Below are 27,975 nucleotides of genomic sequence, written 5' to 3'. Positions count from 1 at the left end.
CTCACGGCGGCGGCGGGGAGACGGGCCGGGAGCGCCAACTGCGCCGCCATGGAGGTGGATGTGGCGGAGGACGAGAAGGCCGGGCCGTCGGCAGGCGAGAAGCGGGGATCCGCTGAGCCCGCGCCCATCGGCGGCAGCGGCCACTACGAGCTGCCCTGGTGAGCAGGGGCAGCGGGCGAGGGACGGCGGCCGCCCTGAGGCGCCATGAAGGCCCGCCGCAGGGAGCGAGGCGGGACGAAGCGCGGGGCGGGCGGGCGGTGATTGGTGCAGAGCGCGGAGGCGGGCAGGGCTGTGGGCGCCATGGCCCGCGAGGGGAGCGCGGGCCGCGCTGCTGGCGGGAAGGAAGCGGCTGTGGCGGCCGCGGGGATCGTGGCGGCCGCGCCCGGCCACGGCCAGACCCGCGTGTTCAAGGCCGTCCCCCGATGCCTGCCGGGGTGCAAGAGCTCAGTCTGGCTCGGAACCGGGGACTCTGCCTGCGCCCTGTGACCTGCCCGGTCTGTTGCCGGGGCTGGGAAGGCAGGAATCACAGAATCACAGAATGGTTTGGATTGGAAGGCACCTTAAAGGCCGTGTTGTTCCAGCCTCCTGCCATGGGCAGAGACACTTTCCACTAGACCAGGTTGCTCCAAGCCCCAACCTGGCCTTGAACACTTCCAGAAATCAATAGTGAAGAAAATCCCATTGTTTTCCTTTGTAACCCAGAGAAAAGTCAGCCCTGCACTGTATTGACTACGGGAGAGCACGCAGGGTGGCTTCTCCCCTCAGGTTGAGGCACTGAATTCCTGTTTGAGCATTTTTTTCCCTCCTTTTTCTTTTTTATACCAATGGAATAAATTTTTATACCATCTGTCCTTCAGTCTGGGCCCTGATTCCTTGGGAAGTGTTTCTTTCAGGGTGCTACAGCTCTGGCACAGATTGCCCAGAGCAGCTGTGGCTGCCCCATCCCTGGAAGTGCTCAAGGCCAGGCTGGACCTGAAGCAGCTTGGTCTCGTGGAAGGTGTCCCTGCCCATGACAGGAGGCTCCAGTGAGATGGCCTTTAAGCCTTTAAGGTCCTTTCCAAGCCAAACCATTCTGGGATTCTTTGAGTGAATGATTAGTTTTGTGGAATGCTGTGCTTAGCAGTGAGGGAGACCCTGCAGCACTTGCACTGAAGACATGTCCAGTCATCTTTGTCCCGTGCTCTCTTAACATAATCCTCCTTGTCCATCACTCTAAAGCACTATTAAAGCGTTATTAGATGTGGTGAAGTGTGTGGAGTTTTACTTTTACAGGGTGGAAAAATACAGACCCATGAAACTGTCTGAAATAGTTGGAAATGAAGATACTGTGAGCAGGTTGGAGGTGTGTAGCTGTCCCTGTATCTTTTTTCTTTATTTCTATATATCTATATTTCTTTATAGATCCACAGGCCAGTAAAAACACTGTTGTATTTTACATACATACTTGAGTACATGTAAGAAAGCTTCCTGATTTACTTAAAAAATTCCAAGTTTTACATAATATTTGAGTGGTGTGTTAAGGAAATATGCCTTTTTCAATTGGAATGTTTAAATTGGCTATTTGATACAGTTTAGATAATTTGTAGCTGTTATAATAATATTGTTTCAATTAATAAACATAATTCGTATAACAACACAAAGAAACATAATTTTTTATTTTTTTTAAAGAAATGTTTGCTGTATCAATTCTTCCCTGAAATTGTCAAAGGCAATGTTGGATGGGGCTTGGAGCAACCTGGTCTAGTGGAAGATGTCCCTGTCCATGGCAGGGGATTGGAATGAGATGGGCTTTAAGGTCCTTTCCAATTCCAGCTATTCCAGGATTCTATAATTCTATGACAAATTAATCTGTGAACACAGTATTTGTTAACAGAAAGATTATACTAGCAAGTGTATAATTAAAACAGATGCAAAGGAAAGGCAAGAGTACTAAAGACCTGTGGCATTAAGTCCTTTTAAATATTTCCATATTATTCTAGGGGCTGATTTCTAACAGTTCAGTTAAAAAAACCAAACATATAAAAGCACCAAGGTTCAAAAAATGGAAACAGGAGGGGAAAAAAAGCATGTTTCTGATGCTTAAAATAGAACAGAATTGAAACTGCTTGTTCATGTTATTTTCTTACATAATTTCTTATTATCATTCTTTCTTAGGTCTTTGCAAAAGAGGGAAATGTACCAAATATTATAATTGCTGTGAGTATTGCTGTGTTATTCTGTATTTCAGTGTTAGTCCTGGATTTGAAATCTAGCCAGGATGGCCTCCCAGTACAGATCAGCTTTGTGCCTGAGTGTACTGGTGAGGGAGAGATATTGGTTGTGTGGTCTTGGAGCAATGTTCTTGGCAGAATACACAGAGAAACAAGTTTAACTCTGCCTCAGGTGCCTGCTGAAACACATCCTGTGCTTCTCCCTGCAGCATACGTCCTCTGTTAGGAGCAGAATCCTGAGCTCAGGCACAGCTTCCAGGCTGATGTTTTCTCTGCAGTTCCTCTGTTGCAGCCTTCTTTCATGACCGAGGAGATTTGTAGAGAGCACAGCTTAGACAATTGCATTAAACTTATCAGCAGTTGCTGCATTGTCACATTTTTAGGGCCCTCCAGGAACAGGTAAAACCACCAGTATCCTGTGCCTGGCTCGTGCTCTGCTTGGTCCTGCATTAAAGGATGCTGTTCTGGAGCTGAATGCCTCAAATGACAGGTGAGAATGAATAAATCTTACCAAATTTTTAATGAAAAAGCAAGTTTCCATTTCTGTTTTTAAACCCAGGCCAGTTTCATAGGCTTAATGCTATAGTAAAACGTCTAAGACTTATTTTAGTACAGTCTTTCCAATTAAAATTTAGGCAATCTTTGGTGTTCACCCATCAACACAGATATTATTTCTTGATGTTTTATAAACTTTATAGATACTTTCATTAATGAAAATATAAACAGGTAGAGTGCAGAATCCATAGTGGTACTTTTTTCTCAAATTTATTTGAAAGAGTTAAGCTTCCCACTGCATTCATGAGGATCCTAAGAATGAAATGTGAACAGGTTGTTTATACTGAAACTCTTCAGTGCTTAGAGGGAGAGAAATTAGGACTACAAGGGCAGTTGATTAAAATGTAGGATCAGGGTGTTAGATGTGTAGGGGACACTGACTGTACTCCAAGGATCTAATGGGCACTAGAGGCTGATTATGTTTCTCAGCACTAAGGGCTGATTACGTTTCCCAATTTCTGTTCAGACCCATCCTGAAGTATTCTGACATTACCTGGTGGGTTGTCTGAGCACAATACCCTTCACCTACCTCTGTTAGTATCAGTTATAGAAGAACAACAGAATCACAACATTCTTTTTCTAAACAGAACAAAAAAGTAAAATCCTTTCTTAATAAAAGTAGGTCTTTGCACTGACAGCCATGTTGTGCTGATATGATTCACTCCATCCAGCTGTTTTTCTTAAACTCTTCTGAGATACAGCTGGGGCTGTGGATGGAGCTGTGGGAAGAACTGGCAAAGCAATCTTAAATGCTTCTGCTGTTATTTATTACCCTTTCCTTGTGCCAAACAAAGTCATTTTGTGGTGGTACTGCAAGTAAGGTTACTGATTTTGTGTATATTTGTGTTGCTACTGTTAAATTATTTTCTTCAAGACCCCCTAAAGCAAGGATTGTTGGTGTTTGAATCCGAATCAGTTGGACAGTGTGGCTTACAGCATGGTTCCATAGCAGTTGTACTGAAACAGCTGAAGGGGCAGGAACAAACAGTGGGAGAACCAGGAGCACTTCTGCTGTAGCTGCTGAAAAAAAATCTATTCTGTATTTTCACCCAACGTATCATCAATCAATTGAATTATTGTTCCAGAGGCATTGATGTTGTAAGAAACAAAATCAAAATGTTTGCCCAGCAAAAGGTCACACTTCCAAAAGGTCGGCATAAAATAATCATCCTTGATGAAGCAGACAGGTATGTTGCTTTTCATGACCTCAGCTACTGTGTGAAATGTGCCACATCTCTCCTGTCTGTAGAGCTCCAATCTTGGACAGTATTGAGTGTTTCTATCAAGCTGTTCAAAACAATTTGTTAGGAAATTAATATGGATTGAACAGTGTTTTTATGGGAGTACTCACAGCAAGCAGAGATTACTGCTTCAAAAGAGATGCTGAATATTGACGTGGAGTGCTCTGGATATGAAACAGCACCTTTCAGTTTGCTGGAAAGATGCCCCATCCCTGGAACTGTTCAAGGTCAGGTTGGATAGGGCTTGGAGCAACTTGGTCTAGTGGAAGGTGTCCCTGTCCATGGCAGGGAGTTGGAACTGGATGAGCTTTAAGGTCCCTTCCAACCCAAACCATTCTGTGATTCTGTGATTCCTTCTCTTTGAAGAGTTTGGCTCATATAGAGAATTTCACTGGACGAAAATGGAACATTCTCCTCCTCCACCTTATGCAGGTGGTGTATTAATATTCTTAGCAGTGTTCTTCAGAGCATTAATGATTTCATTTTGCATGTTATGGATGTCAGTTTGCATGTTTTGGAGGTCTCAGTGACATTGCAGGGTTTGTTCACGTGACTAGAAAAAGCTGCTTAGTTTATCAAACCAGAATATTAAGTCATTTACAAAGCACAGCTTAATATCAGTAAACTCTGAAGCTTGTATGAAAATAGTTCTTAGGCTGCACTTATGAGTGAGCAAAGAGCAAAATCTGTCCTAACTCCTTGTCTCCCTCCAGCATGACAGATGGAGCACAGCAAGCATTGAGAAGAACAATGGAAATTTATTCCAAAACAACACGCTTCGCACTTGCGTGCAATGCCTCTGACAAAATCATAGGTAAGTGCTGCTGGTTCCTGGGTGTTCTTGTCATATGTTCTCCATACTGTTGGCTAACTTCCAAGGCAGCTTCCAGAAATACCTTGGACCAGCTTGTTGCAAGAAAGCATGGTACTTCTGAAAAATCAAGCCACCTGTAGTTCAGCTGATAGGAGAGTTTATTTGTATAGTCAGAGAACCCTTTGAGCAGCCATTTTTAATGGATAGTGCCATATGTGACTGCAGAAGCTTTGGGCTTAATCTGCATCCCACTCTGCTACAGTTTAAGATGTTTGATGTATTGTTTACTGGGTACCCTTTTTGTCCTTTCTGAATCATAATCTTAAGTTTGCCTATAGGTGAACACATTGCAGACCTTTAGAGCTCCCTTGATAAAATAACGTGATAAACATCTATATTCAGAAATCCAGGAGAACAGAGGAAGCTGAGCTTTGTATATATTTCCACAAAACTGGAAAAACTCCAGTAGCACATTTGGGCTCAAGGGAAGGACCGTAACAATTGTATGTGCTTAAGGAGAGGCTGTGTTCTGCTTGGAGCTTACATACCAGTTTTCTTTACAAGATGTAAGAATTGTTGGAAACTGAAATGAAGACATGTTTCATTGTGGGGTTTTTTGAGAAAAAGGGAGAAGCTAATTACACATCTCTGTCCTCAGAACCTATACAGTCTCGGTGTGCAGTGCTGCGTTACACCAAGCTGACAGATGCACAAATCCTTGCCAGACTACTGAAAATTGTTGAGAAAGAGGATGTATCATATACAGACGATGGACTAGAAGCCATTATCTTCACAGCCCAAGGTGATATGAGACAGGTAAGAGGAGAAAGACACTGAAACAAAGGCTTCTATTTAAAGCAAAAAACTTCTGAATTGCAGCTCTCAAGGATTTCTCTCTGGAGAGGTAAAGCAACGGGGATGTGACTTATGGCCCAAGAGTAACTAAACTATTTGGTTTTGTGAGGGCTTAAAATGCTTATTAAAAGTGAGTTGGTGGGAAGTGGATACCAAATTTGTGGGAGGAAATAAAGTCAGCAGAAATTGGTGATTTTTTTTCTGTTGTTTAATTGCAAACTGCTTATTTGGCATCATTTCCTGAAGTGCATTTCATCCTGGGGAGAGGAGTGAGAAGTAGAGCACTTCAGAAAATAAATAGTGTCTTTTTTTTTCTTTCACAGGCATTAAACAACCTACAATCCACATACTCTGGATTTGGCTTTATAAACAGTGAAAATGTCTTTAAGGTCAGTAATAGCTGAAAACAGTTTTGCCAGAAGTTTAGCCCTATGGCTGTGTGAGATTCCATTGGACACATAAGCCTTTTTGCTAGTTTGCAGACAGCCCTGTGTATGTAGCAGTTACAGCATTAGACTTTAAAAAGCCCATATGCCTTTTGAAAAGATGTCCCTAATGGCACATCTGAGCCCCTGTGGCTTTGCAGCTCTCTCAAAGCACACAAATCACATAACTGCTGGGAAATTTCAGTGATAACTTGGGAACCTATACTTGGGTGTTCTCATTTCATGCTGTTGAGTCTGCCATGACAGACTATCTGAAAAGTCAGATTACTTAAAATTTAGTCTGTATTATGGAATATTTCTGATTCAGTACTTCAGCTCCATGGAAGCTTGGTGAAAATACCAGAGGTTTAACACAAAGTCTTCTAATATTTTAAGTGTAATATTTCTCTTGGATACAGGTATGTGATGAGCCTCATCCTCTGCTTGTGAAGGAAATGATACAACACTGCATAAATGCAAATATTGATGAAGCATACAAGGTTGGTTTTCATGTCTTGTGTCAGTATAGAAAGACATTATTTCTCTACAAATTTTTTTGTTTGCTTTGAGGAATTCACAATGTGTGTTGTTTTTTAAGATAAGGGCAATACCACGTAGATGAACTAAATCCCTTTTGTGTGGGAGTTTGTTCAGATAAATAAGCCGACATGCAGAAAAGGAAGCTGTAGTGAAATTACTTGCTAGATGCTTGAGGTTAAATCAGCTGATAAATAGTACATGCAATTTCAGTTATATACAGCTGTTCCAAAAGTCAATATCTTGACTCACCTGGCAGATAAATGGGGGATTGTTCTTGCCTGCACAGATTCTTGCCCACCTGTGGCGACTTGGATACTCTCCAGAAGATGTCATTGGCAATATCTTCCGTGTGTGTAAAACCTTTCAAATGCCAGAATATCTGAAACTGGAATTTATCAAGGTTAGTACTAACCCAGCTCCTGATGGGAATCTTTTGGGCCTTTTCAAGAAGAGGATGTGATCGGGGGCAGCCTCAGGGGTTTCCATTTAAAATTTCTTGTATATTAGCATAAAGAAAGTGTTTCTTGACTCATTACAGCTTTCTTTCCCACTGCATCATCAGTTTGTCAGTAAGGGTCACTTGAAGTTTAGCATCTGAACATCCACAGAAGTGCCAGGGGGCACTTTAGTGATCAGCCAAAATTAATAGCAGATGTAATGCTGAATTTATTATTTGTACCAAAACCTCAAATAACTCCTTGAAAATGTTTATCAAGTGCGTACTTGATTCTAGTCCAACAGATAGTAAAATATTAAATTATATTAACAGGCAGTTGACAAATGGTTAAGATGGTGATATGAAATCACTCTTCATATTTGAAACCTGTCCTTATATGTAGGCACCTTGCTTCTTACAAAGGAAGTGGGGGGGGAAAAAAGGCTTTGATTTTCAAAACAAAAGGCATTTTAGTTGGTTTATAGAGTAGATACATTCTGTGAAGTTAGAGTGACTTGAAGCTGGTCTTTTAGCAGTAAGAGGTATGTTCTATTTAGTCATTAGTAAAATATACACAGACTGGGGGGGCAAACAGAAGACTGGACAATGTCTCTGTCACCAGGAAATCGGGTACACTCACATGAAGATAGCAGAAGGTGTGAACTCCCTTTTACAAATGGCTGGGCTGCTGGCCCGGCTGTGCCAGAAGACTGCAGCCCCTGCAGCCAGTTAGGCACCTCCTCGAGCCTGCTGAGAGGAAACCAGATTTTTTTGCAAAAATGATTCATGCTTTTTTATTTAGACCAATAAAGCTCTAAAATTTACTTTAACCTGTGAACTTTTATGTGTTTTATAACCAGGATAGAATGGAGGACTGTGACAGTCCAGAGCAGTAAGATCTTTCCAGTGCACTCAGCAAAACTGCTTATGTCCGTGGTACTGAGACCTAAGCAGGAGAAATGAAAATGGAACCCTGCTGTTAGGGATTACACTTCAAGCCTGGTCATCAGTGATCTTACCAAGACCAAGAAGGAATTTTTTTGCACAAAATACAGCATTAACTGAAGTTATAATTGAGATACATTGTGCAAGTGCCACTTTGTCCTGTGGGTAGGGAAGGTATTTTCACCAAACATACAGGAGAAATTTTACACATTTCTTAATGGTGCCACTATATTTTGGATATTCCTTCTGTAATCTTTAAAAATTTTACTAAATTCTGGGATGCTCTGCATGTGAGGTCCCTTTCCTGTCCCTGCTTGTCCAGGTTAGGTAATGGCATAGTTTCAGCCTGCCAAGAAGCTACAGAATCATGTTTTCCTGTCCAGTTTTGGAAACACCTTGCCAGTGTAGATGGGCAATTAAGTGTGAAATGCAGAGAGAAAGTAAATATAAATTGAATTTGACCACCTGATATGAGATGTGGGACTTGTGCCTCCAAGCAGATACATCTTAATATAATGAAGCCTGGTCTGGTTACAGCAGTCACACGAAAGAGCACAGAGTCACAAGTTGCTGGTGTTGCACTTCTGCCCGTTTTGTTGATGATTTCCACCCCAAGTGTTCAGTTCCCTACTGCAGCTGTCTTGGTGCCAAACGGATCCTTCCTGGCAGCACTAATTGGCTTCAGCCTGGGGACTGGTCCTGCACTGAGGCAGGGGCTGGGCACACTCTCCCATTCTCTGACAAGCCAAAGGGGTCACAAGTTTCAGCAGCAAGAGCTGGTGGCATCGTGACTTTCCCCTCAAGTCTTCCTGCAGCTCCTCTGGCAGAGCCTGCAGACAAACTTTTGTGATTCAATGTGCAGGAGAGCAAGGGTATTGGCAGCTAAAGTGCAGGGCATGCAGCGAACAGCTCTTGGAATAATGGATGTAGTGCTCAAAAGTACATTCTTCCTTCACTAGATATGTACTGCACTTAGGCTTTGGTTCCCAGCCAGTGACTATCAGCACAAACTCAATATTAAGTACACAACTAATAGTTTAATACTGGGGCTTGAGCTGCTGAGTTCTCTACAGACACAGCATCACAGCTTTCGTCCCCAAAAATTTAAATAAGGTTAATTTTCCTTTGACTGCACATCATAACCAGCCTACTCTGTCTCTGCTTTCTTGTTAAATGTGTTCATTGCTGAATGGGGAAGGAAGAGGTGTTACCATGGATGTTTCATAAAGCAGCAAACACTGTATTAGGACGACTCAAGGCCAGTCCTCACCCTGTGGAATGTGCCTGCCTACAGTGGTGGTGCCAGTGGAAGGGTGAGGAACATGGAGGGTCATGGCTCCTGTTCCTACCTGGTTTCAGAGGGTTTCTTCTCAACTATATTCAGTAGCTGCATTTCACAGCTCCAGTTTGGAGCACTCTCCTCTGGGCTAATCATTTCCAGCTCTGTGGGGACATAATCACACTCACTTTTCTTTAGAAGAGGACTAGTATTGATCCCAGAGGCCACCAACACCTCCTACTCTCCAAAGGTGTTTGTTCCCCCTCTGAGTGCAGAGCTGCTGCTTCCCAGCACTTAGCACAGGCTCCCCAGCTCCATTTCAGAGCTGCACCAGCAGTGCCAGAACTACTTTTCTAAAGCATCTTAAATTGAAAACAGGAAGTGAATTTCTCACTTGACTGCCTACCTAATGTGAGGAGAAGGAGGTGGGCCCAGGGGAGATGTAAGTCTCCTTGTATTAGGTTTAAATGACACTGCGTCTAGCAATTCTGATTGAGCACCAGAAATCCTTGCAAACCTAAAGCCAATCCTGAAAGGACAGCGTGTCAGTGAACACACACATCCGTACTCACTCATGGCAAAGACAAACTGAGGTTGTTCAGAGCAAGACTAATAACAAACATTGATGAGAGTTCCTGAAACAGTCCCTGGATACCTTCCAGTGTAATGAGGTGACTGGCTGAGAAGTGCTCCAGAAGCTTTTACAAAGCTAAGGATGGATTTACCCCTCACTACAGCTGACTGCTCTGGAGAGCTGCAAAGGGAGATTTGCTCAGACACCCAGTAAGCAAAGGGAAAATTCTCCACATCCAGCTCTTGCCCTGCCTGCTTTGGCTCCACAACTTTCAAACTCAGACTTTGGCAATGGAGGAACCTTGTACCAAGAAAATCTAATTGGTGTAATCTGCCTCCCTGCTTAGTGAGGAGAGCAGTAAATCTTGTCTTTTCATGTTTTGACCGTGCACTGACCTAATGCTTAGAACTTTCTGGGAGGTCTCCAGCTGGATCTGTTGCTGTGTGCCAAGGATCTGTCACTGCTGCTAATCTCCTATTCATGAATGGCTCCCTTGATTGGGAGATGAATTACCAGTGGGTAAGATCATCAGACATCACTTGGAACAAGCTCACCCTTGCAGTGAACAATCCACAGTCTGCAGCACTTCATGGACAGCAGGAGCTTCTTCAGGTGCTGAGGATGAATCCCAACAGTCTCATAGCCCTGTGAGGGCCAGGGACAATTTCAAGCACCCGTTACCTGCCTGGGAGCCTGTGCAGAGCCAGCACAGGCTGTCACTCTGTGCTTCTAGCTCACGGGGACCCTGCTGCCATGCACCTGTGCAGACTTTTTGCAGAGCATTTGACCATCAGGAAACCTAAGGATGCGAGGAGAAGCTGGGCTGGGGCGAGCAGAAAACCAGGCTGTAGCTCCCTGCCTGTGTGCATCCCTGAAGTGCACTAGATTTTCTCTGTTGTAAAAGTCCTGTGGAAACTTGTAGCAATTGTAGGAGCCACTAGTAAACCTTCTCCTAAGCCAGACTCCAACCCACCCACAGTTTCAGCTACACCAACGGTGGGCACCTGTGGTCTCTGGGTGATTCTGCTGAAGTTAGAGCCAAGTCATTTTTAGCAGGAAGCGTCTGACATCCCTTCTCCCACTCCACGGCTCTCTAACCCTTAGCTCCCCTTCTCTGCTCACTCACCGTGAGTGTGGGCTGTGTTCTTTCCTGAAACACAGTTTTCCAATCCGATTTTGAGGAAGAAGGCTTTTAAGGCATTTTCTCCCCATAAGATCCTGCACATTACTCCCATGTCACCTCAAGTCCTCCCATTTCTGGGTCACCTGACCATGAAGACATCTGTATAATTGCAAACCGTAACAAAACGCCCCATTTTCTTTGGATGCTTTCAGTTTTAATAAATAAGTGTTCCAGAAGTGCCAGATCTGTGCATCAGGGCTCAGGAGATAGAGATTCTCTTTCTGGGATGATGTTCCTACAGCCATATTGAGGGACTGGTACAGTTTCTGAGGCTGGTGGCTGTGGATCTGACCCTCACAGTTGTTGCTGGTGCTTTGTATCATTATGAAACTGATACTGAAACATGAGGAAAACTGCTATAGACCAACACTGTGAATTACAAGCCATGGATAAGGCAGGCATTTAATCCTCTTTAGCTTTTGTGAACAGGTTGGAATCTCATTCAGCTCCAGACAACCACTGCTGTTATAAACACAACCTCTGTCTTGTCAGTTCCTCTTGTGTAGGAAACTGCTTCTGTAGGAGAGCACAGGAACTAAATCCAAACATAATCCCTATGGCTTAATACCATCGTGCATGAGTCACCCTGACAAATTAGGTAGCCGGCTGCATTACTGCTCAGCAAGTTAAGGATTCATTTCATGCCTGACAGCAGAAAACATTGCCCAGCCTGGCCATCTTCCCCCGAGTGGACATGCAGGGAAATGAGATGGGATGAGGAGCCTGGGGCTTGCCCATGGTCGCTGGGGGCAGCGGTTTGCAGCTGGACTTCTGTGGGGCTTCAAGCAGCGCATTTCGTCCTTTCAGTAACATCCTTCTACATCATTGCAGGCACAGTTTGGAGAAGAGATTTCACTGAGGCATGGAAATCTCCCCTCTCCCTGTGCACGTTCGCTGGGTGCACTCTTACAGCTCAGCAAAAGATTTCTTCAGACTTCATGCAGAATACTTGAAATAAGAGGAGAAAAAACAGTGAGTCCACTGACTTTTAATCCCTGCTTTCAACTTAACTCTTCTGCCTGCTACATTTTCTTTCCAGGGACAAGCAGTGACATACACTACAAAATGTCCATGTCTAAGCAGAAACACCAGTTGTGCTCCTGGAGGATGATCCCTGATCAGAGCAGGACACACGGAGGCACCAGGAGCCCATTCCTCAATTCAGCCTCCCTTGGTGGGGAACTTCTGCTGGCATTTGTTAGTTGGAGATTGAGATTTCAGAATATTATTATGCTGGCAAAGGCTACAACAGAGGCATCATTATAATGGCAAAAAATGCCTGGCAGCAAGGTATGGCTGGGTCAGGTTTCTCAGGCTGGGTTTTTCCATGTCCAGCTACATCTGGCAGAAGCAAATGCCATAGGGTGCAGAATAGGATGACTGTGCTTTGCATGGTGGGTACAAATCTTAAGTAGTCTGCATGGCTTCAGAAAGATCTGATTTTGGGAGTCTGTGCACTGCTGGTGCCTACAGTCTGGGGAATATAAAACCCTATAAAACTACAGCAGCTGGCACATGGCATAAGGACAATCCCACTGGGTCTCTGCAGGTGCTCAAGAGAGTAAAAATCCAACAAGGAGAGCGATACTGGTCCCAGTCCATCTCCCAGCTGGAGTCCTAGTCCAGCCTGGAGCAGGGTGACCAGCACTAACGAGTACATCATTCACTGTCCCTCTGTCATGCAACCTTCCTGCAGCTCTCTGCAGGTTTTTTTCCTTTATCTTCCTTGACTAATTCTTTATCAGCAGCATCAGGTTGGTGCTGATAATGGGGCAGGATATGTGGTCTTAGCACAGCAGGCAGGGCTTAGCTGAGGGAATCCCTGCTCAGAGCCAGGGGGTTCTGGGTGTCCCTGTCCACAGCACGTAGCAGCGCTGCCTTAAGCTGCTCTGGAGCAGTTCAGAGTTCCTGTGCCTGTTGGAGGAGGGCAGCACTGGAGCTGGGACATGGACTTGGACAAATTTGTCTCCGTGGTCCATGTTAGTCAGCTTGGCATTAGCCAGAGATGTGGCACAGCACAGGGTGGGCTCCTCCCACTCCTCCACTGCCCATGTGGGCTGCTGTGCTGGTGCTGCCAGCCGAACTCCCTTTGGCATAAACCAAATCCTCCCACCCCTAAATAAACACCATAAACCAAATCCTTCCACTCGACATAAACATATCAACCATTTACTCTGTTTCTACCTTTGCTCTGATAGCAGGGCAGGGCCTGACACAGGACCCGCGTTGATGTAGTCTGGCTCATCATCCGGGCTCTCTGTCAGCGGGGCTGTGGGTGAGGATGGGAAGCACTCATCAATGAGTGGGTTGATGTAAAAACACACAGACCACTGACACACCATGTGTCCTGCCAATATTTAGCCTTTGGTGCTGATGTGTTTTTGTGCCTGGTCTAAGAAACCTTAGATCAGTGTCAAGGTCTCCTTGAAGAGGCTTCAAAATGATCATAGCAAATTTGCAAACACTCTGGGCAGCTCTTCAGAGCCAAAAGGGATTTAATCTAGAGAGTGTGCAAACAGGAATCAGTTTCCTTAGGCAACTTTCACACCAGAGACAAAAAGCTCTTAAATATCTATGTGTACACTCCCCACTATCTCCCAGGCCAGAACTCCCCCCCATGCCTCAACAGGAAGCCACAAGTTAGATTAAACTGCAGTTAAAAGGTCAACTTGAGAAATAGGCCCCCTGATTACAGCAGGAGAGTCAAGGGCTGACCCAGTGGGTGTGTGCACACAGTTCTGTGTCACAGGGGATTACACAGCTGTGCTCGCGCTGGGGCAACCTCAAATGTAAGAGGATATAAGACCTGAAGAGCAACATTTTTCTGTAGCATCCCATGGTCAGGGTTTAGGCACAGCCACCCAAATGGTGGCCTTTTGAGTACGAGAAACACCACGTCCCAATGGAGCAGCATTCAGTTATGGGCCTGTGCAGCAATTTGCACATTGCCTTGGATATTTATCACAGTTGGGGAAAAAATTCAAGACAAGGGTGATGGCTGTGTTGCCCTGGCATGGTCTATACTGGCCTAGTGTAGCAGGCAGTCTGCCCATGAGCCCCATCCCCAAACAGCAAATAACAGCTGAGAACGTACCTTGCCCTTGCTGGAGTTTCCATGTGTGTATCGCCATGCTGTTCTCATAGTCTACAGTGTCATCTGTGACAAGGAAGAGTTTGGACAGGACAATACTGAACAGCAAATGGACTAAAAATGGGCCTTTGTGAAACCCCCCTCCCACCACCGCACCCTGACTGCGCAGTGCACGTGGCCGAGTTTCCAGCCGGCACAGATCTGCTGATGCTGCCTCATCATTTTTCCAGCCCTGGCCATGTGCCTGGATATGTGCAGGCACGGATGGGGATCAGACGGGTCCCTGCTGATCCTGCCTCCTCTAATCACTCTGCACAAAGCCAGGCAGGAGCAGGGCAGGCTTTAGCAGTGCAGAAAGCGTGTGTTAACTCACAGAAGGAAACCAAACTGACTTCCTTTTTTGATTACAACATCCCAGGACTGATGCTGGAAGCCCTGAATGGACACTGGGCCAATGTCATCCTCCAGAAGCTTTGTGGCTGCAGCCTTCTTGTACTGGATACGGTGAGAAAGCTGAACCATGGGCTAGAACCATGATCAGCCTGGCTGTAACAACACTAAAAACCTAGAGATGTAGACCCCAAAGCTCCTGAATTGCTGCAGAAACCACCAAGTCAAAGGGATCAGGTTGGAGGTATCACCATGTGCATTTTCCTGCAGAAAGGGGAAATGCTCCAGGCCTGCTCTGTGCATGCAGCCGCCCCTGGAGCTCCAGCTCCATGGCACAGAGCCAGTAGGAAGAGCTGAGCTGTGAACAAGCAGGTTTCTCTTGGCTAAGCAGGTCACCGTCCCTCTCTGCACTTTGTGTAACACACACGAACCATGACAGCAACACACTTACCTGGATCGGAGCCCCGAGACGCTCCAATGGTGACATTTTCATAGGAATAGGAATCCTCATCTTTCTCTGACAGAAGAAAGAGGAGTGACAAAGGACCTAAGGAAGTGACCTGGGAAGATCCCTCAGCAGGAGGGGGCTGTTTCCCACAATGAAATGTAGATTAGCTAAAAGATAGATAGTCTTTGTGATGGCCTGTGGTGACCTAGGGATGGGATATCCCAGTGCAGTGGAATCGGGTGGTCACTCCCACAGGAGCATTATCGCCAATGGTTTTGGGCTGTCCTGTTTATAGGCAACAGATGGACTGATGGGGGCTTGGACATCCCTCAAGCCCCACAGCCCTGCTACACCCTTTTAATGAATGTGTCTCCTGGACCCACACTTGCTTCAGGCCATACACAGTGATGCACAGACCTCAGCAAGAACAGTCTCACAAGCTCCCTGAAGCCATGGGACAGCCATGCGAAGGAACCCACCTTGCTTGCCTGGGCAGCTACCACGGGGTGGGGCGAAGAACCTGGTGCAGTTGTAGTAGTAATCCAGAGATATGGGCTCCCTGTGAGAAGAGCAGCACTGTTAGCTTCTCCTGCCCAGCACAGGCTTCCCAGGCTGAGCTATGGGAGTACCAGGACAGCACTGGGACCAGTATGGCTCCACTCAACCGGGCTGGTGGCAGCACAGGGTACTTACACATAGGCAGCATCTTCTTGCAGGCAGTTCTCTGCAAGCACAAGGGTTTGCTGTCAGCACCCCACCATGGCATCAACCTGAACAGCCATCCCTGGGGACAGCTGGACAAACCCCCCAGCACAGCCACAGCCAATGTCCCCAGCAGCCATAAGCCCTGGCACAGCCCCGAAGCCCATCCACAGCAGAGCCAGGTGGCTGGAGCACAGGGAGGTAGCCCTGATTCACCCCAGGTCCTGAGAAAACCCTGGCTCTGCACTTCTCATGGACACATCCTGCCAGCTGGCAGGGAGATGGGGAATATGCTCCCCAGCTTGGGAAAGGAGAGCACAGCCCCACGCACCAATAATCCTCTTAGGGCAAGCACCAGCTCACACTGCCCCGGGAGGGAGCAGAGGGCTCGGGAGCTCTGCCCGTTAGTCAGATCAGTGTGTGTCTTACAAAGCAATCTCTAAACTGACCGAGCCAGAGCTCTGCCAGGTGCAGTGCCAGCTGCCTGTGTGCTCCCTGCCAGCTCCCATGCCCTGGGACCTCCCATCCCCTCGGCAGCCTTCCTTCCCAAACCCCCAGACATGTGGCTGCAGCACTTACCTGCAAGGAAATTCTGGTACCTGGACTCATCCCTGCTCCCTGGGGACAAGAGATGATGGGAGTGATGGGAGCAGTTTGACAATGGAGACACTGAGTATTTCAGCAGCAGCAGCAGCTCTACCCCCACTCAGCTCTGAGGTCAGGGGACATGGCTGCAAGGTTGGACACTCCAGGGTACAGGAATTGGGATAGCTGGGGGAATATTTTAAACAATCTATGCCTGTGGCTCTAACCAAGACTGGTCAGCCAGAGCAGGATGAGCACTGGGCTTTAAACTCAGACCTAGGATAGACTCAAATTAAGATGGAGGTGGACTTGTTGGATCAAGTCCAGAGGAGTGCACAAAAATGCTCCAAGGGCTGGAGCCCCTCTGCTCTGGAGACAGGCTGGGAAAGCTGGGGTTGTTCAGCCTGGAAAAGAGAAGGCTCTGGGGAGACCTTAGAGCCCCTTTCAGTGTCTGGAGGCAAGAGAGACTGGACAAGGGCTGGGAGTGGCAGGACAAGGGGGAATGGCTTCCCACTGACAGAGGACAGGGATAGATGGGATATTGGGAAGAAGTTTTTCCCTATGAGGGTGGTGAGGCCCTCACACAGGCTGCCCAGAGAAGCTGCGACTGCCCCATCCCTGGAAGTGTCCAAGGCGAGGCTGTACAGGGCTTGGAGCAACCTGGGAATAGTGGAAGGTGTCCCTGCCCATGGCAGGGGGTTGGAAGGAGATGATCTTTAAGGTCCTTTCCAACCCGAACCGTTCTGTGATTCTGTGATTCATTGGATCTGCCTGTCCTAGGAAGCTGCTCACCATATCCAGTGTGACAGGAAGCACTGAGCTCTTCGGTGGCTTTCCTGAAAGAGAGAAATGAGACCTAAAATCCCAGGTCTGAGCACACCCTACCAGCAGTTACACACCATCAGAAGGACCATCCATGAAACTTCCCTGTGAGGTTATCAAACACACACGGAGCAAGGGGAGATGAAGAATTTGGGGTAAAATCCCAAGACAAAAATACCTATGTTTGAACACTGCAGCAGAGTTATCATGGCTGTGCAGTTTCTGGGGGTTTTGGTGATGGGGAGAAGGGGATTTTTCACATCAAACTGCTTGTAAGTGAATAATGGCCATTTCTTTTCCACAATGTATCTATTATGTACAGCCACAGCTCACTTTCCTGGGTTTGATTTAATCAGTTGCCAGAAGAATGCAGTCAGACTGAAGAAAATCCAGAAGAAGTCTAAACATACTATTGACCATCGATAAATGAAGCAACCTGATCAAGTTGAAGATGTCCCTGCTCCTCACTGGGGGGTTGGACTAGATGACCTTGAAAGGTCCCTTGCAACCCAAACTATTCTTTGATTCTAAAATTCTAAATCCAAGCCACATCTATAGGGCCCAGAATGCAATCCCAAGTGTTCATGTATGTTGTGTGAACTTCATCCAACCTTAGCTCTAGAGCTAGATTTTATTTGAGTTTTTTACCTACCTTGCTATTGAGAAGTTTTCAGGTTCCTTAATTTTTTCCAGCCTTCGGGTTGCAGCTGGCAACAACAACACAATTATCGTGTAAATTATTATGGCAGCAGCAGATATTTCAAAGAGCACAGAACATCCACCAGAGAGGAATCCCCAGGACTGGCAAGCATTTTCCTAATGCATCCTAAAATAGCTTCCAAATTGTTCCTTGAATGTTCAAAAATGGTCAAAACAGGAAACAACTAGAGAAAAAGCTGGTGTCTGTGCAGACCGCAGAGCTTGCAAACACTTGCTGGAGGAAGCTACAATCCCAGCTGCTGCCTTGTTGCCTGCTGTCCCCCAAACCCGCTCGATTTGGGGGTCATTCCCCTCCCTCCACACTGTGAGGTGCAGTCGAGAGCTTTGGTCGGGCTGGGATGAAACAGAGACTTGTGGAGGGGTTAAGGGGCTTGGACCCAGCAGAGTCCTGGGGCAGGGCAGAGCCATCTGCAGATGGACACATTTCACATGGACTCAGCAGCTGCTCATTGTGATATAAAAGCCAAAAGGTCAGCGCTGAACCCAACCTGCCGCAGGAAGCAGTGAGGGGGGATGATGAATGAGTCACTCCTATCACCCACACCTTCATTTTCACAGGGTGCACAGCATGGTTCCAAGAGCCCCAGAAGTTGAGGTGTCACTTTTCAACAACATTGCTTTAGTGAATTATTTTCAATGCAAAAGGCATTTTTTTCCTAGAGCTCAGAATTCGCATCCCTAGAAGCATCTAAGGTGGCTTGGACAATCCAGGCCTCATCATTTCATGGCCTGGCTTCAAGGTGACCCTTTGAATATTACTTTCACCCTGCTCTATGCATGCAGAGCCCCCACACCACGAGGCAGGAGCCACATGCAATGCTCATACTCACTGGTATGGGATCGAATCACCTCAAATCTCTGCTGGCTTTCGAGCCTGGAAAAAATAGCAGTGAAACCTCAGCTGAATTTTGGGGTTTATGACAAAGAAAACAGATAAAAGAGACTTGACTCTTTGGTGAGTGGAGGGCAGAGAGCACCATGCTGGGGTCTGGGACATGCCAAGCTGCATCACTCAGCATGTCATGCAGGGCCTGTATGAGCTGGCAACATCTTCCTGGAGACTCTTCTTTGATCCTTTAAAGACAATATGTGGTTTTGGACCACTGGTAGAGCAGCCAACATCAGTTAAGGGAAGGGTTCAGGGATAAGGAAAACATCTCTTAGGATTCCCATTCTGATGCTTCAGCAACCAAAGGCCAGAAGAGCCTTTTTTACCCACAAAAAAAATGGATGTTCATGCATGAAATGGCTTCAAACCCCACTGCTTCGCCTCCACTGCTGCCTCTGCCCCTCCCATCATTCCTTAACATCAATATGAATAAAATAATGTTATCAGTGATAACCTATGCCCAGTAACCTCTTTACTTTTTAGTTAATAGGAGAGCTGCTTTTCAGAGCACGAGAGGATTCAACACCTTTTCTACTGCAGGTGTTTCTACACAGACACTTATTAACTCCAATTTTGGGAACCATTTCCCCCTCTTTCATTGGGGTTGCCCCATACCCAGCTGGGATTCATGGCACAGGGCTGGTGGGAGAGATATCAAAAAACCCAAACGTAGAGTCAAACCACTTTGCTTGCAAGACACCCACACCACATCTCTAAAAAGAGCACACACCACCACAAACCTGAAGTCAAAGCACCTAACCCAGGTATGTTTCAAGAAGTTGAGACAATTCAGCAAGAGTCTGTGAGGGATGGAGCCCGTGGGGGATGGAGCCTTCAGTGGCTGCTCCATCAGTCTGCAATGGATCCCTCTGGAGCCTTTCCCCACAGAAACAAACACCCCAACCCTTGGAGGCCTTTGCAGAGCCCTGTTGCACCTCGTTTGCTCTTGTAACAAAGCTTACAACCCAACTTTTCTTTTTAAATGTAATTTACTGTGGTTTGTCTGTTGCTGAAGGAAATAAGGGGTGGTGCATGTGTGTACGCTGCATTTCCTTCATTTCTTGTGCCGCAGGTCAGTGGTTGCTCTGGTACAGGGTCCCACCAGCACCAGTCAAGGGCAGGGGCTTCTTTACAAAGTAACCAACCTTTCTGTCTCATCTCAGGGCACAACAGAACAGGGTAGGAACTTGCCCTTCTCTCCCAGACCTTTTTCCAACTAGTTAGTGACTCAAGACATTACAGTCAGAGCTTCAGTTTAATTTTGGATTATTCTCTGTAAAGGCATTGCCCCTTCAGCAGCACCTTGGGCTGGGGGACACCACCTTGCATCCCATCCTGGAATTATTTTATTTTATATAAACCCAGATTTCAGCTTGGATCTGGTTCTGGGGCTCACCCTGGGTGAGTTGTTTGGGGGAGAAACACAACAGGGAAAGGCAACTTACTGGCTCCTCTGCTCATGGAGCTGTGTCTCCCGTTTGGTAGCTGGAAGAGAAGGGAACAAAAAGCTCTTAGAAAGGATGATTTGGGAGTTAGAGATCAGAAAGGCCAATAAAATACATTCACAGAACTTCTTCAACACATCAGGACAGTGGAGGCAGTGAGCAGCAGCTGCACTAGGGTTTTGATGAAATTTTTTGAAACCATGTTTAAATTGTGGTTTTTGTCTCAAACCCCACAAAGCAAAGCAACCAGTCCTGTCCCCAAACTGCAGCCTCTCCCCCACTAAAACCCCCCCAGTGCTTGGGAAGGGGCTCAAACCCCACTGGGTGCTCACCCTACTGTCTGTATGAATTTATCCTCCAGACTCCCCTTCCATGCCTGCCCTCCTGTCCCAGACCCTCTGCAGGATTTGTGTAACCGGAGCTGGTCCTCCCAGGTGGAGTCCCAAAACCACGATGACCACGGAGAGGGGTCTGCAGCCCACAGTGTTGCACCCACCCCAAGGAAGGGGTGCTGCAGTTTGGGTGCTCCTTCCCCCGCAGCTCTCTGGCAGAGCCTCTGCCCCGCTCAAGCTGTGTGAGCATCCCCACAAGGGCAAAGCTGGTCCATGGCTGAGCAGAACCAAATCCACACGGCGGGGGGGACATTCCAAGAGGAAAGCCCAGCCAGGGCGGCGGGCAGGACCCAGAGCCCGCGGGCAGAACTTACCGGAGCGCTGGCACTTGAGGCAGAGGCTGAGGGCCGCCCCGAGCAGCATCAGCGCCGCAGCCGCCCACAGCTCCGGCTGCACCATGGCCCAGCCAAATCCAGCCTGAAACACACGGCAAGGGGACCCCGTGAGCTGGGGGAGCACACGGGGGTGTGAGGCTATCCCTCAGAGAGCTTTTACCCCCAAAAAGCCACGTGCTGTTTGCCCTCACACCCCCATGGAGCCAGGAGGCTGCTGAGGGTGCAGAAGGGACTTTCGGGTTGTATGACGGGGCAGCAGAGGCAATGCCCTTTCCTGCACTGCTCCGAATTACTCATTCCTAATCCCCAAACCCACACTGCTGCCATCAAACGCTGTCAGCAGACAGTAATTTTTTAATATCTAGAATAGAGGGAAAAAGGGAGGCACTCAGCAATAGTTAAATGGTCAAGACCTTTGCACAATGTGCTCTGGCTCTTTTCTGCAGCTCAGAGTGACTTCCACTGTTAAATTCCCCATGCCTTTTTCTGCATTGAGCTGGCTCAGCCACCGGCTCCTTCCCCTCCTTTCCATGACAGGCTTTTCCAGAAACAGCAGCTAACAGTTTTCAACAATCAGCATGATTTGGCTTCAACTTCTTCCTTTAAAATACAAAACATCCTATAAATATCACAGAAAGCAGCCTGCTGGCACTGAGATGGATCATTGAGCCCATTCCTATTCCCCAGGGCCAGATTTTTTTAAATTACAGATTATTTTAATTTATTTTGTGTTTTTAATAAACTTTTTTCCCTAGGGATGGAGATGCTTCAATGTGCCAAAGGCCAGTACGTCATCGCTCTGGCTAGCAGGAAGCTTTCCTACTGCCTACCTTCAACCTCTCTTATTACAACTTAAGCCTGGATTATACTGGTGAATGGAGGAGGAAAGATATGTTATAATAATTGATAATTAAAATAATTCAAATTAATGAAACAAATGCCAGTAGCAGACAATAGAAAGCAGCAGCTTGATACTGCCCTGCTCAGCACCTTCTGTCTCTGCCTGATTAAAGTGGAATAAACAACATTTCTCTGCCCAAACTCCACAGAAGTTTGGAAGTTGCTCTGACAGCTCGGTCACGTCGGAGAAAACCCAAAGCCTTCCATGGCAGCTGAGCCTGTGGGGACTGAGCAACATCCTCCTGTCCCTGCCAAGCACTTGGGACAGCAGCTGAGCATGTTGGTGGGAGGTTTGTGGTCCAGTTCGTCACTGAAGTCTCAGTCCTGTGCCAAGGTCCTAATTACCAGGGCATGGTGAAAATAATCATGGTGTAAATCAGCATGGGGCAGGGAACGGAGACGAAGGGAAGTCCCTCATTTCCACTCAGACAGACCTTGAGCAAAACAGGGAGCAATGGCTGAAGGGGTTTGGTGTCAGCATCCTCTCAGTGGTTCCCAAACACCGTCTGGCTGCCCAGAAGTGACCTCAATGAGGCTTTGAGACCACCCCTTGCTTGAGAACAAACTGGGCTTATTCCTATTATGTTCCAGGTTCCCTGGGCTCTTCAGGACCCAGCAGCTACCAGCACTCGCTCCACCATGGCTTTGCCCTTTATAGACCCCCAGAGGCCTCTCTTTCTCTGCACAGTTTTTTGCAGCACTTCCTGAAGAAGATGAGACGAGTTGTTCGAAATTTAAGTGCCCAGACCTCCACGCACCCACCTCAGAGGTGCAGGACCAGAACCCAACAGGGCCTAGTCAAAACCCTGTGGTTTCTCCCATCATTTTTCCTTTGCTCAGCATCCCCCATGGAAATCATGAGCTGTAGATCATCTCCAAAGCATCTCCAAGAGGCAGCTGCAGGAAGTTGGCCCAATGCTGGTGACCAAAATACAAAGGGCTGCAATGCTGCTGCTTTGTTTGTGGGCTTTCTGGCTTTTTTTCTCTTTTTTCTTTCTCTTTTTTTTCTCTCTTTTTTTTCTTTAAAGTGAAGGGAAGGCAGAGCTGAAGGCACCTGACAACACTGACCTAGTTTGTCCCATTGCATGGCAGGCCACCTTCTCCCTTCCAGAGCCAGTTTTATTTCAGTCGCGGGCAGTGAGGCAGCAAAACCTGGCTGCTCCTGAGCCCCCACTCACCAGGGACACAAAAAGTGGTTATTTGAGGGGCTGATGAACAGGACATGGTGTGTCCCACCCCATCACAGCTTTATCCCCCAAGTCACACACACACCATCAGCCCTGAGATCATTTGTGCTCCCCAAATACCCAAGTTCATGGAAAATCCTTTCTTTTGGTACAAGCCCTGCTCTGGTAAGGAGATGACAGAAGGAGGTGATGAACAGATTTATGACAAGCAGAAGGCTGGAAGCACTTACTCATGGCTGGCAGGATATAAATAAAATATTTGGAAGGCTGAACATGCTTCGCTGTGCTCTGCCTTGGGGAGTTGGAGAGGAGAACAAATAGACTCGAGCCATGGAGGTCTCAGCACAGAAGGACATGTGGAGTTCATGGATGGCCAGCCCTGCTTTCAAGATGCTAAACCCACACTCGGGGAGCAAACAGGTTCCCATCTAGTTTAGTTAAGTGTCGCAATGCCCTGTTCTGTTCACACACTTCTCTCTTCTCCTTTTGCCTGTTTTTCCCCGTTTTGTGCTGAGGAAGCCAGGGGGGCCATGGCACACCCTGAGCACCACAACCCCGCAAATCCCCCAGGAGCAGCTGCTCCAGACAAGCAATGCCTGGGAGAGCAACACACTGGAGTCTGGATAGGGCTGTGGTCTCCTTCAGAGGGCGAAGCTCGCCTTCCCAAACAGGGGCTGCTCCTTCTCTGGCCTCAGATATTTTTAGCAATCAAGGAGACAGGCTTTTTCTTACTAAAAAAGTTTAGGAAGAATTAATGAACTTGCAAAATCTTATCCACTCTGTGCCAGGTCTTGTCATTCCTAATTTAAGGATTCACCCCAGTAACAAGGCTCACTATGAAGATCCAAGGGAAGGAGAGGTGGTTTTATCCAGGAAGACTAAAAGGTCTCCTGCTTTTAATTCCACTGAAATGGAGAGTAAGAGGACATGGACACTCACTGTCCGTCTGTCCAAGAGCTGCACAACAAAATGAGAAAAACTTTTGAATTGAACTAAGGCGATTCTGGCATGTAAAGTGAGTGGATATAAGCTGGATATGCACAGACTGGAAATAAAATTCCTAATGGATGGAAAGTCTGGAAGAACTTCCCAAAAGCAGCAGAAGAGGCACAAAGCTCACTAAAAAAAACCTGCAAGAGCACTTAAAGTGAACTTTAACTTTTTACTGAGAAACCAGGAGGGTGAGGAATGTGTTGATGTGGCCTCAGCAACGCCTGGTTTTCCATGAGATAATTTCTGCTGAAGACATTTTAGCCCTTTGCAGACGTCAAGCCCACCCCTGTGTTTACATTGCAAGATAACGACTAAAATAATGTATTTATATTATGTATTCTATCTATTCATCAAAAAATCCCCAAAAGACAAATATAAACCAGTCACCTTCTCTCCCCTCCAGAAAGTTTTGTGGTCTGCACCAGTTTGCAGTAAATTAATTCTACTTCAGGCTGGTAGGATGAGTCACTGGTATGAAATACGAAGTGGAGAGTGTATTTAAAGACTTGCCATATGAAATTCAGCACACTGACTTGTTGAACAGATGCAATATTCAGCTTGACTCAATGTCTCTAACATGTCTAAGAAAAGCAACTCCACTTTCTGTTTGCCTGTGTGGCACAGATTGCCACAGAAAGTCCCATCAATTCAGAAATTGAAGTCTCAGACCAAGGAAGCTCCTGTGGCTGGAACCACTTCAATGACCAGCACTGAGCCTCCAAAAAAGCTCCTTTCCAGAGGTCATCTCATTTCCTACCAGATTTATGCCAGTGTCAGGCTTCTTAGGAAAGCTGCTGCCATAAAGTCTGGGGTTTTTACAGCTATTCAGGCAGATCAGGATTTTATGCCAATAGATGCATTTCAGTAGAACATATGATAAAAGGGGAAAATTAGAATTGATAAACCAACTTTCACATAGATTATAACTTCGGAAAATACTTTAAAAAAAACCTTGGGTGGAAAATACGGTGCAAAACCCCAGTCACAACAGGCATGGCAGCACAAAAAGGTAACTCACAGACATATCTTGTATTTGTAACTTCCCTGTTCCAGGCAGCATTGAAGCCTCACAGCATCATCCACTTCCACTGGGAGCCCAGGGGATGCCATGTTAGCAATACAGGCAACCCCTGTGTAACTACATACTCCAGTACCACGAAAATGAGCCAATCTCACACAAGATTATCCCAAAATTACCCTCTTCTGCTAAATTATCTGCCTCATGGCCCATATTACACTGAGCATTGATCACGCAAGAGAAAACTCATGCAAAACCAAATCTCTTTCCATCTAGAATTAGCAATTTCAAGAACTTACATGCAGTAAAATAAATACATTCATATCCATGAAACCAGTCAGGTCTGTAATCAATGGAAAACCCAGAAACTGTCGTTTGAATCAGCTATTTTTGAGGATTGGGCTTTGGAGGGGGAGCAGCGTGGGCTGCAGCAGTCCCAGAAGCTACAGGCAGGAGCCAGAAGAAAGACCACGCAAGGATGAGGGAAGCTCAGCAAAGATTGAATCTTCCAGAGTATTTTAGAAGATGTGAGTGCAGAAATAATGTAATTAAACCCACGTTTCCATCAGCAGATGGATGAGGAGAGGTAAAGGACAGTACTGTAAAACAGGCAATGCAGGTTGTGTAGGACGGACTCATCTCAGGTCCAGAGGGGTCTAAATGCTGCTGAGAAGAGAGAGTTGGTAATTCCCACCTTGGAGCTGGTGACGGCCAGAAGCAGCAGCGAGGAGGGAACATCCACCATGCTGCTTTTCAGAAAGGTTTTACAGGGATGACCTTGAACTTCTTTAAAGGGTCACCGAGGTCTAACCTGGGATCTCTGAGCTCGGTGGGCTAGTGGCCCCAGAGGAGCCCCAAGCACCTCCGGACACTTTCCTCTCCCCACCCCTCCCTCCCTCCCCCGCCTTACCCACAGCCTCAGCCGCTCTCCCCGCTGTGTCCCATCTCCTCCAGCACCTCTGGGGCGCAGCTGCCGGGGCTGGAGCCGGTTCCTCCCGGGCTCGGAGCAGCTGCTGGTTTCCTGTCCCCTGTGAATCACCAACCCCAGCATCCGGGCAGCGCCTCGCGGCTCCCCGAGGGACGGCGCCTGCACAACCCCGCTCGGCTCACGGTGACCCCGTGGCGACAGGGACAGGCTCGGACCACGCACGGCACCGAGGTCACTTCCCTTGAGGTTCAGATGGGGCTGGTGCCCCAAGGAAAGTTCAGGCTTCCTTTTGGCAAAGAGCCTTCACAGGAACGACGCTGCGCGCTGGAAGTGGCAGGTGCTGCCTGGAAAATCTCAAAGCAGGCACAACAAACTGCAAGCCCTCTCTTAGTTTTTATGGAAAAGATGGTAACAAGTTTCAAAGGCAGCAAATAGCCCGAGGTCACCATTGCTAGTGGGCAAACCTGGAGTTGCTGTCCAGCGCTGTAAGAATAAAATCAGCTCATAGGCTTCAGCATTGGCATTTTGCACGCAGCAGGCACAATTTCACTGCATTCCTCAAAATAAAAAAAAACCGTAATTCCTAAAAATTTTTGGTGCTTGAATGGAATAAGGAGGGTTCATGAATAATAGGGAATTTATGTACTGGCTGTGAGCCCTGTCACACTCCATGAAAGAGGGACCCTACTCCAGCACTAGGGAAGTCTGCACACAGACAGAAATGCGTGGTTGTGCAACAAGAGTGCAAGAGCCACGGGGCTCACGAGTTACAACCATAAACAAAACGTTTCATGCTGCTTTCACTAAGGCTCTACAAAGCCTCTCTTACATGTAAATTACACAGTAAAGGGAAATTTTGTTATATTTAAATTAGGGCACTCTGAAGCTGCCACAACCAGCCACCTACACCCAGCTCTCTGTGCGAGAAGGGGACTCTTCATCACAAAAATGATTAAGGAGCCACATGGTTACAATTTTTGCAACTCTGGGATGAAATCTGGCTATTGAGCTTTCAGAGGAAACATTACTTCAATAAGATATTAACCACTGTACATGCAAATAGACTTTCTCTCTTCCAATTCTAACCTGAGATGCAAAAATAATGCACCTTCCAGAGCCATTCCCAGACAAAATCCGGGTGCTGAAGCCTATCTTGAAATCAGTATAATCTGAACCAAAGATAAAAAGAGGCAGACCCAGCTTTCAATTGCTCACGTGGTTTCTGGGTGGTCTTTGTGTAAAGGACATTGCAAAAGGTGAAATGTTTTTTTTCACTGCCAAAAAAGTTGTTTCAAAATTGGCATTTCTAGCAGAGGTCTTAATGATTAAATAGTTTACTAACAGATTTCTTGCAGGGTTTTTACATGTTCAAACATAAGCTGACAACAGAAGTTTTGCAAAAGAGTTCTTTATAGCAGAACTGATAGTCTAAATATGCTGGAGACTAAATTTGCCTTTTGTACTTGGAATCAATCACATCAGGAACAGCCACTGCTAAAAAGGAGCCACGTATTTGTTTACAGGTTCTCTGGTGGGTCTCAGAGCTTCAGGGATGACTCGGTGCTGTGGTGCGGACGTTACCCTGGTTGGCTTGGGCTGCACCTCGTGTTAGTCCCCAGACTGTCCCCTGATGGACCACTCAGCCTCTTCAGAGCAGGCAGAAGCTGCTCCTGTGCCCAAGGAGCAATGCAGCAGAGTCACTCCAGTGTGATATGACAGCTCTTGGGCAGAGTGATGCCTTTCAAAGGCATCAGTCCTCTGGAGAGGCCAACCACCTTGATTAGAGGGTAATTACTGCAGCAGCACATGCCTCTGTGGGGATCCTATCTCCCTTCTTCACATTTCTCCCAAGAAGGGCTGGATGTAAAGGTTTAGGATGAGTCCTCACTCTGAGAACTCTCCAGCACAGCCACAGGTTCTGCTCTTTGTGAGGCCAGACCAACGCCCCTCCAACACACACAGAATGACCCCTCAGGCATCAAACCTGGCTTGGGAAACTGGGCTCTACCCTTGTCTGTCCTCTCCCTCCTGTAACCCTCTGCCTCATTGAGACCTGCTGCTGGAAACCATTTC

General features: G+C 46.9%; 3 protein-coding genes across 8 annotated transcripts in view; 1 reads left to right on the top strand and 2 right to left on the bottom strand.

The window, feature by feature from the left end:
- The window catches only part of CLIP2 (CAP-Gly domain containing linker protein 2), a 99,174-nt gene extending 99,082 nt beyond the window's left edge, over nt 1–92 (bottom strand). Inside the window, exon 1 of the mRNA XM_048324232.1 lies at nt 6–92. The gene's annotated coding sequence lies outside the window, so the exon portion shown is untranslated. The remainder of the gene's footprint in view (nt 1–5) is intronic.
- Nucleotides 49–19,157, top strand: RFC2 (replication factor C subunit 2). 5 transcript variants are annotated; one of them, XR_007207650.1, is made up of 13 exons: nt 49–158; nt 1,273–1,342; nt 2,155–2,196; nt 2,594–2,700; nt 3,851–3,952; nt 4,720–4,820; nt 5,479–5,636; nt 5,999–6,064; nt 6,520–6,600; nt 6,927–7,040; nt 11,889–12,029; nt 14,567–14,652; nt 17,418–19,157. XR_007207650.1 is itself a non-coding variant. In XM_048324249.1 (12 exons), exons 1-12 carry the CDS (start codon nt 49–51, stop codon nt 17,445–17,447), a joined length of 1,122 nt encoding a protein of 373 aa, XP_048180206.1. In that variant the 3' UTR covers nt 17,448–19,157. The 5 variants fall into 5 exon arrangements, 4 of the variants coding, with proteins under 4 accessions (XP_048180206.1, XP_048180209.1, XP_048180208.1 ...); XM_048324249.1 differs by lacking the exon at nt 14,567–14,652; XM_048324252.1 differs by lacking the exons at nt 11,889–12,029; nt 14,567–14,652.
- On the bottom strand, nt 11,190–26,098 carry LAT2 (linker for activation of T cells family member 2). Of its 2 annotated transcripts, XM_048324255.1 has the most exons (13): nt 25,885–26,096; nt 20,856–20,958; nt 20,150–20,189; nt 18,646–18,689; nt 17,748–17,802; nt 17,066–17,109; nt 16,268–16,306; nt 15,680–15,710; nt 15,466–15,545; nt 14,990–15,055; nt 14,152–14,214; nt 13,242–13,326; nt 11,190–12,005 (listed from the first exon to the last, which is right to left on the bottom strand). In XM_048324255.1, exons 1-13 carry the CDS (start codon nt 26,023–26,025, stop codon nt 11,987–11,989), a joined length of 810 nt encoding a protein of 269 aa, XP_048180212.1. In that variant the 5' UTR covers nt 26,026–26,096; the 3' UTR covers nt 11,190–11,986. The 2 variants fall into 2 exon arrangements, with proteins under 2 accessions (XP_048180212.1, XP_048180210.1); XM_048324253.1 differs by lacking the exons at nt 11,190–12,005; nt 13,242–13,326 and having other exon boundaries at nt 13,838–14,214; nt 25,885–26,098.
- Between the last annotated feature and the right edge of the window lie 1,877 nt (nt 26,099–27,975).

This window comes from Corvus hawaiiensis, chromosome 20 (genome assembly GCF_020740725.1).
Source record: "Corvus hawaiiensis isolate bCorHaw1 chromosome 20, bCorHaw1.pri.cur, whole genome shotgun sequence".
Classification (NCBI taxonomy): domain Eukaryota; kingdom Metazoa; phylum Chordata; class Aves; order Passeriformes; family Corvidae; genus Corvus; species Corvus hawaiiensis.
The sequence above is the reverse complement of the archived record's forward strand: the minus strand, read 5'-3'. Positions and strand labels throughout refer to the sequence as shown.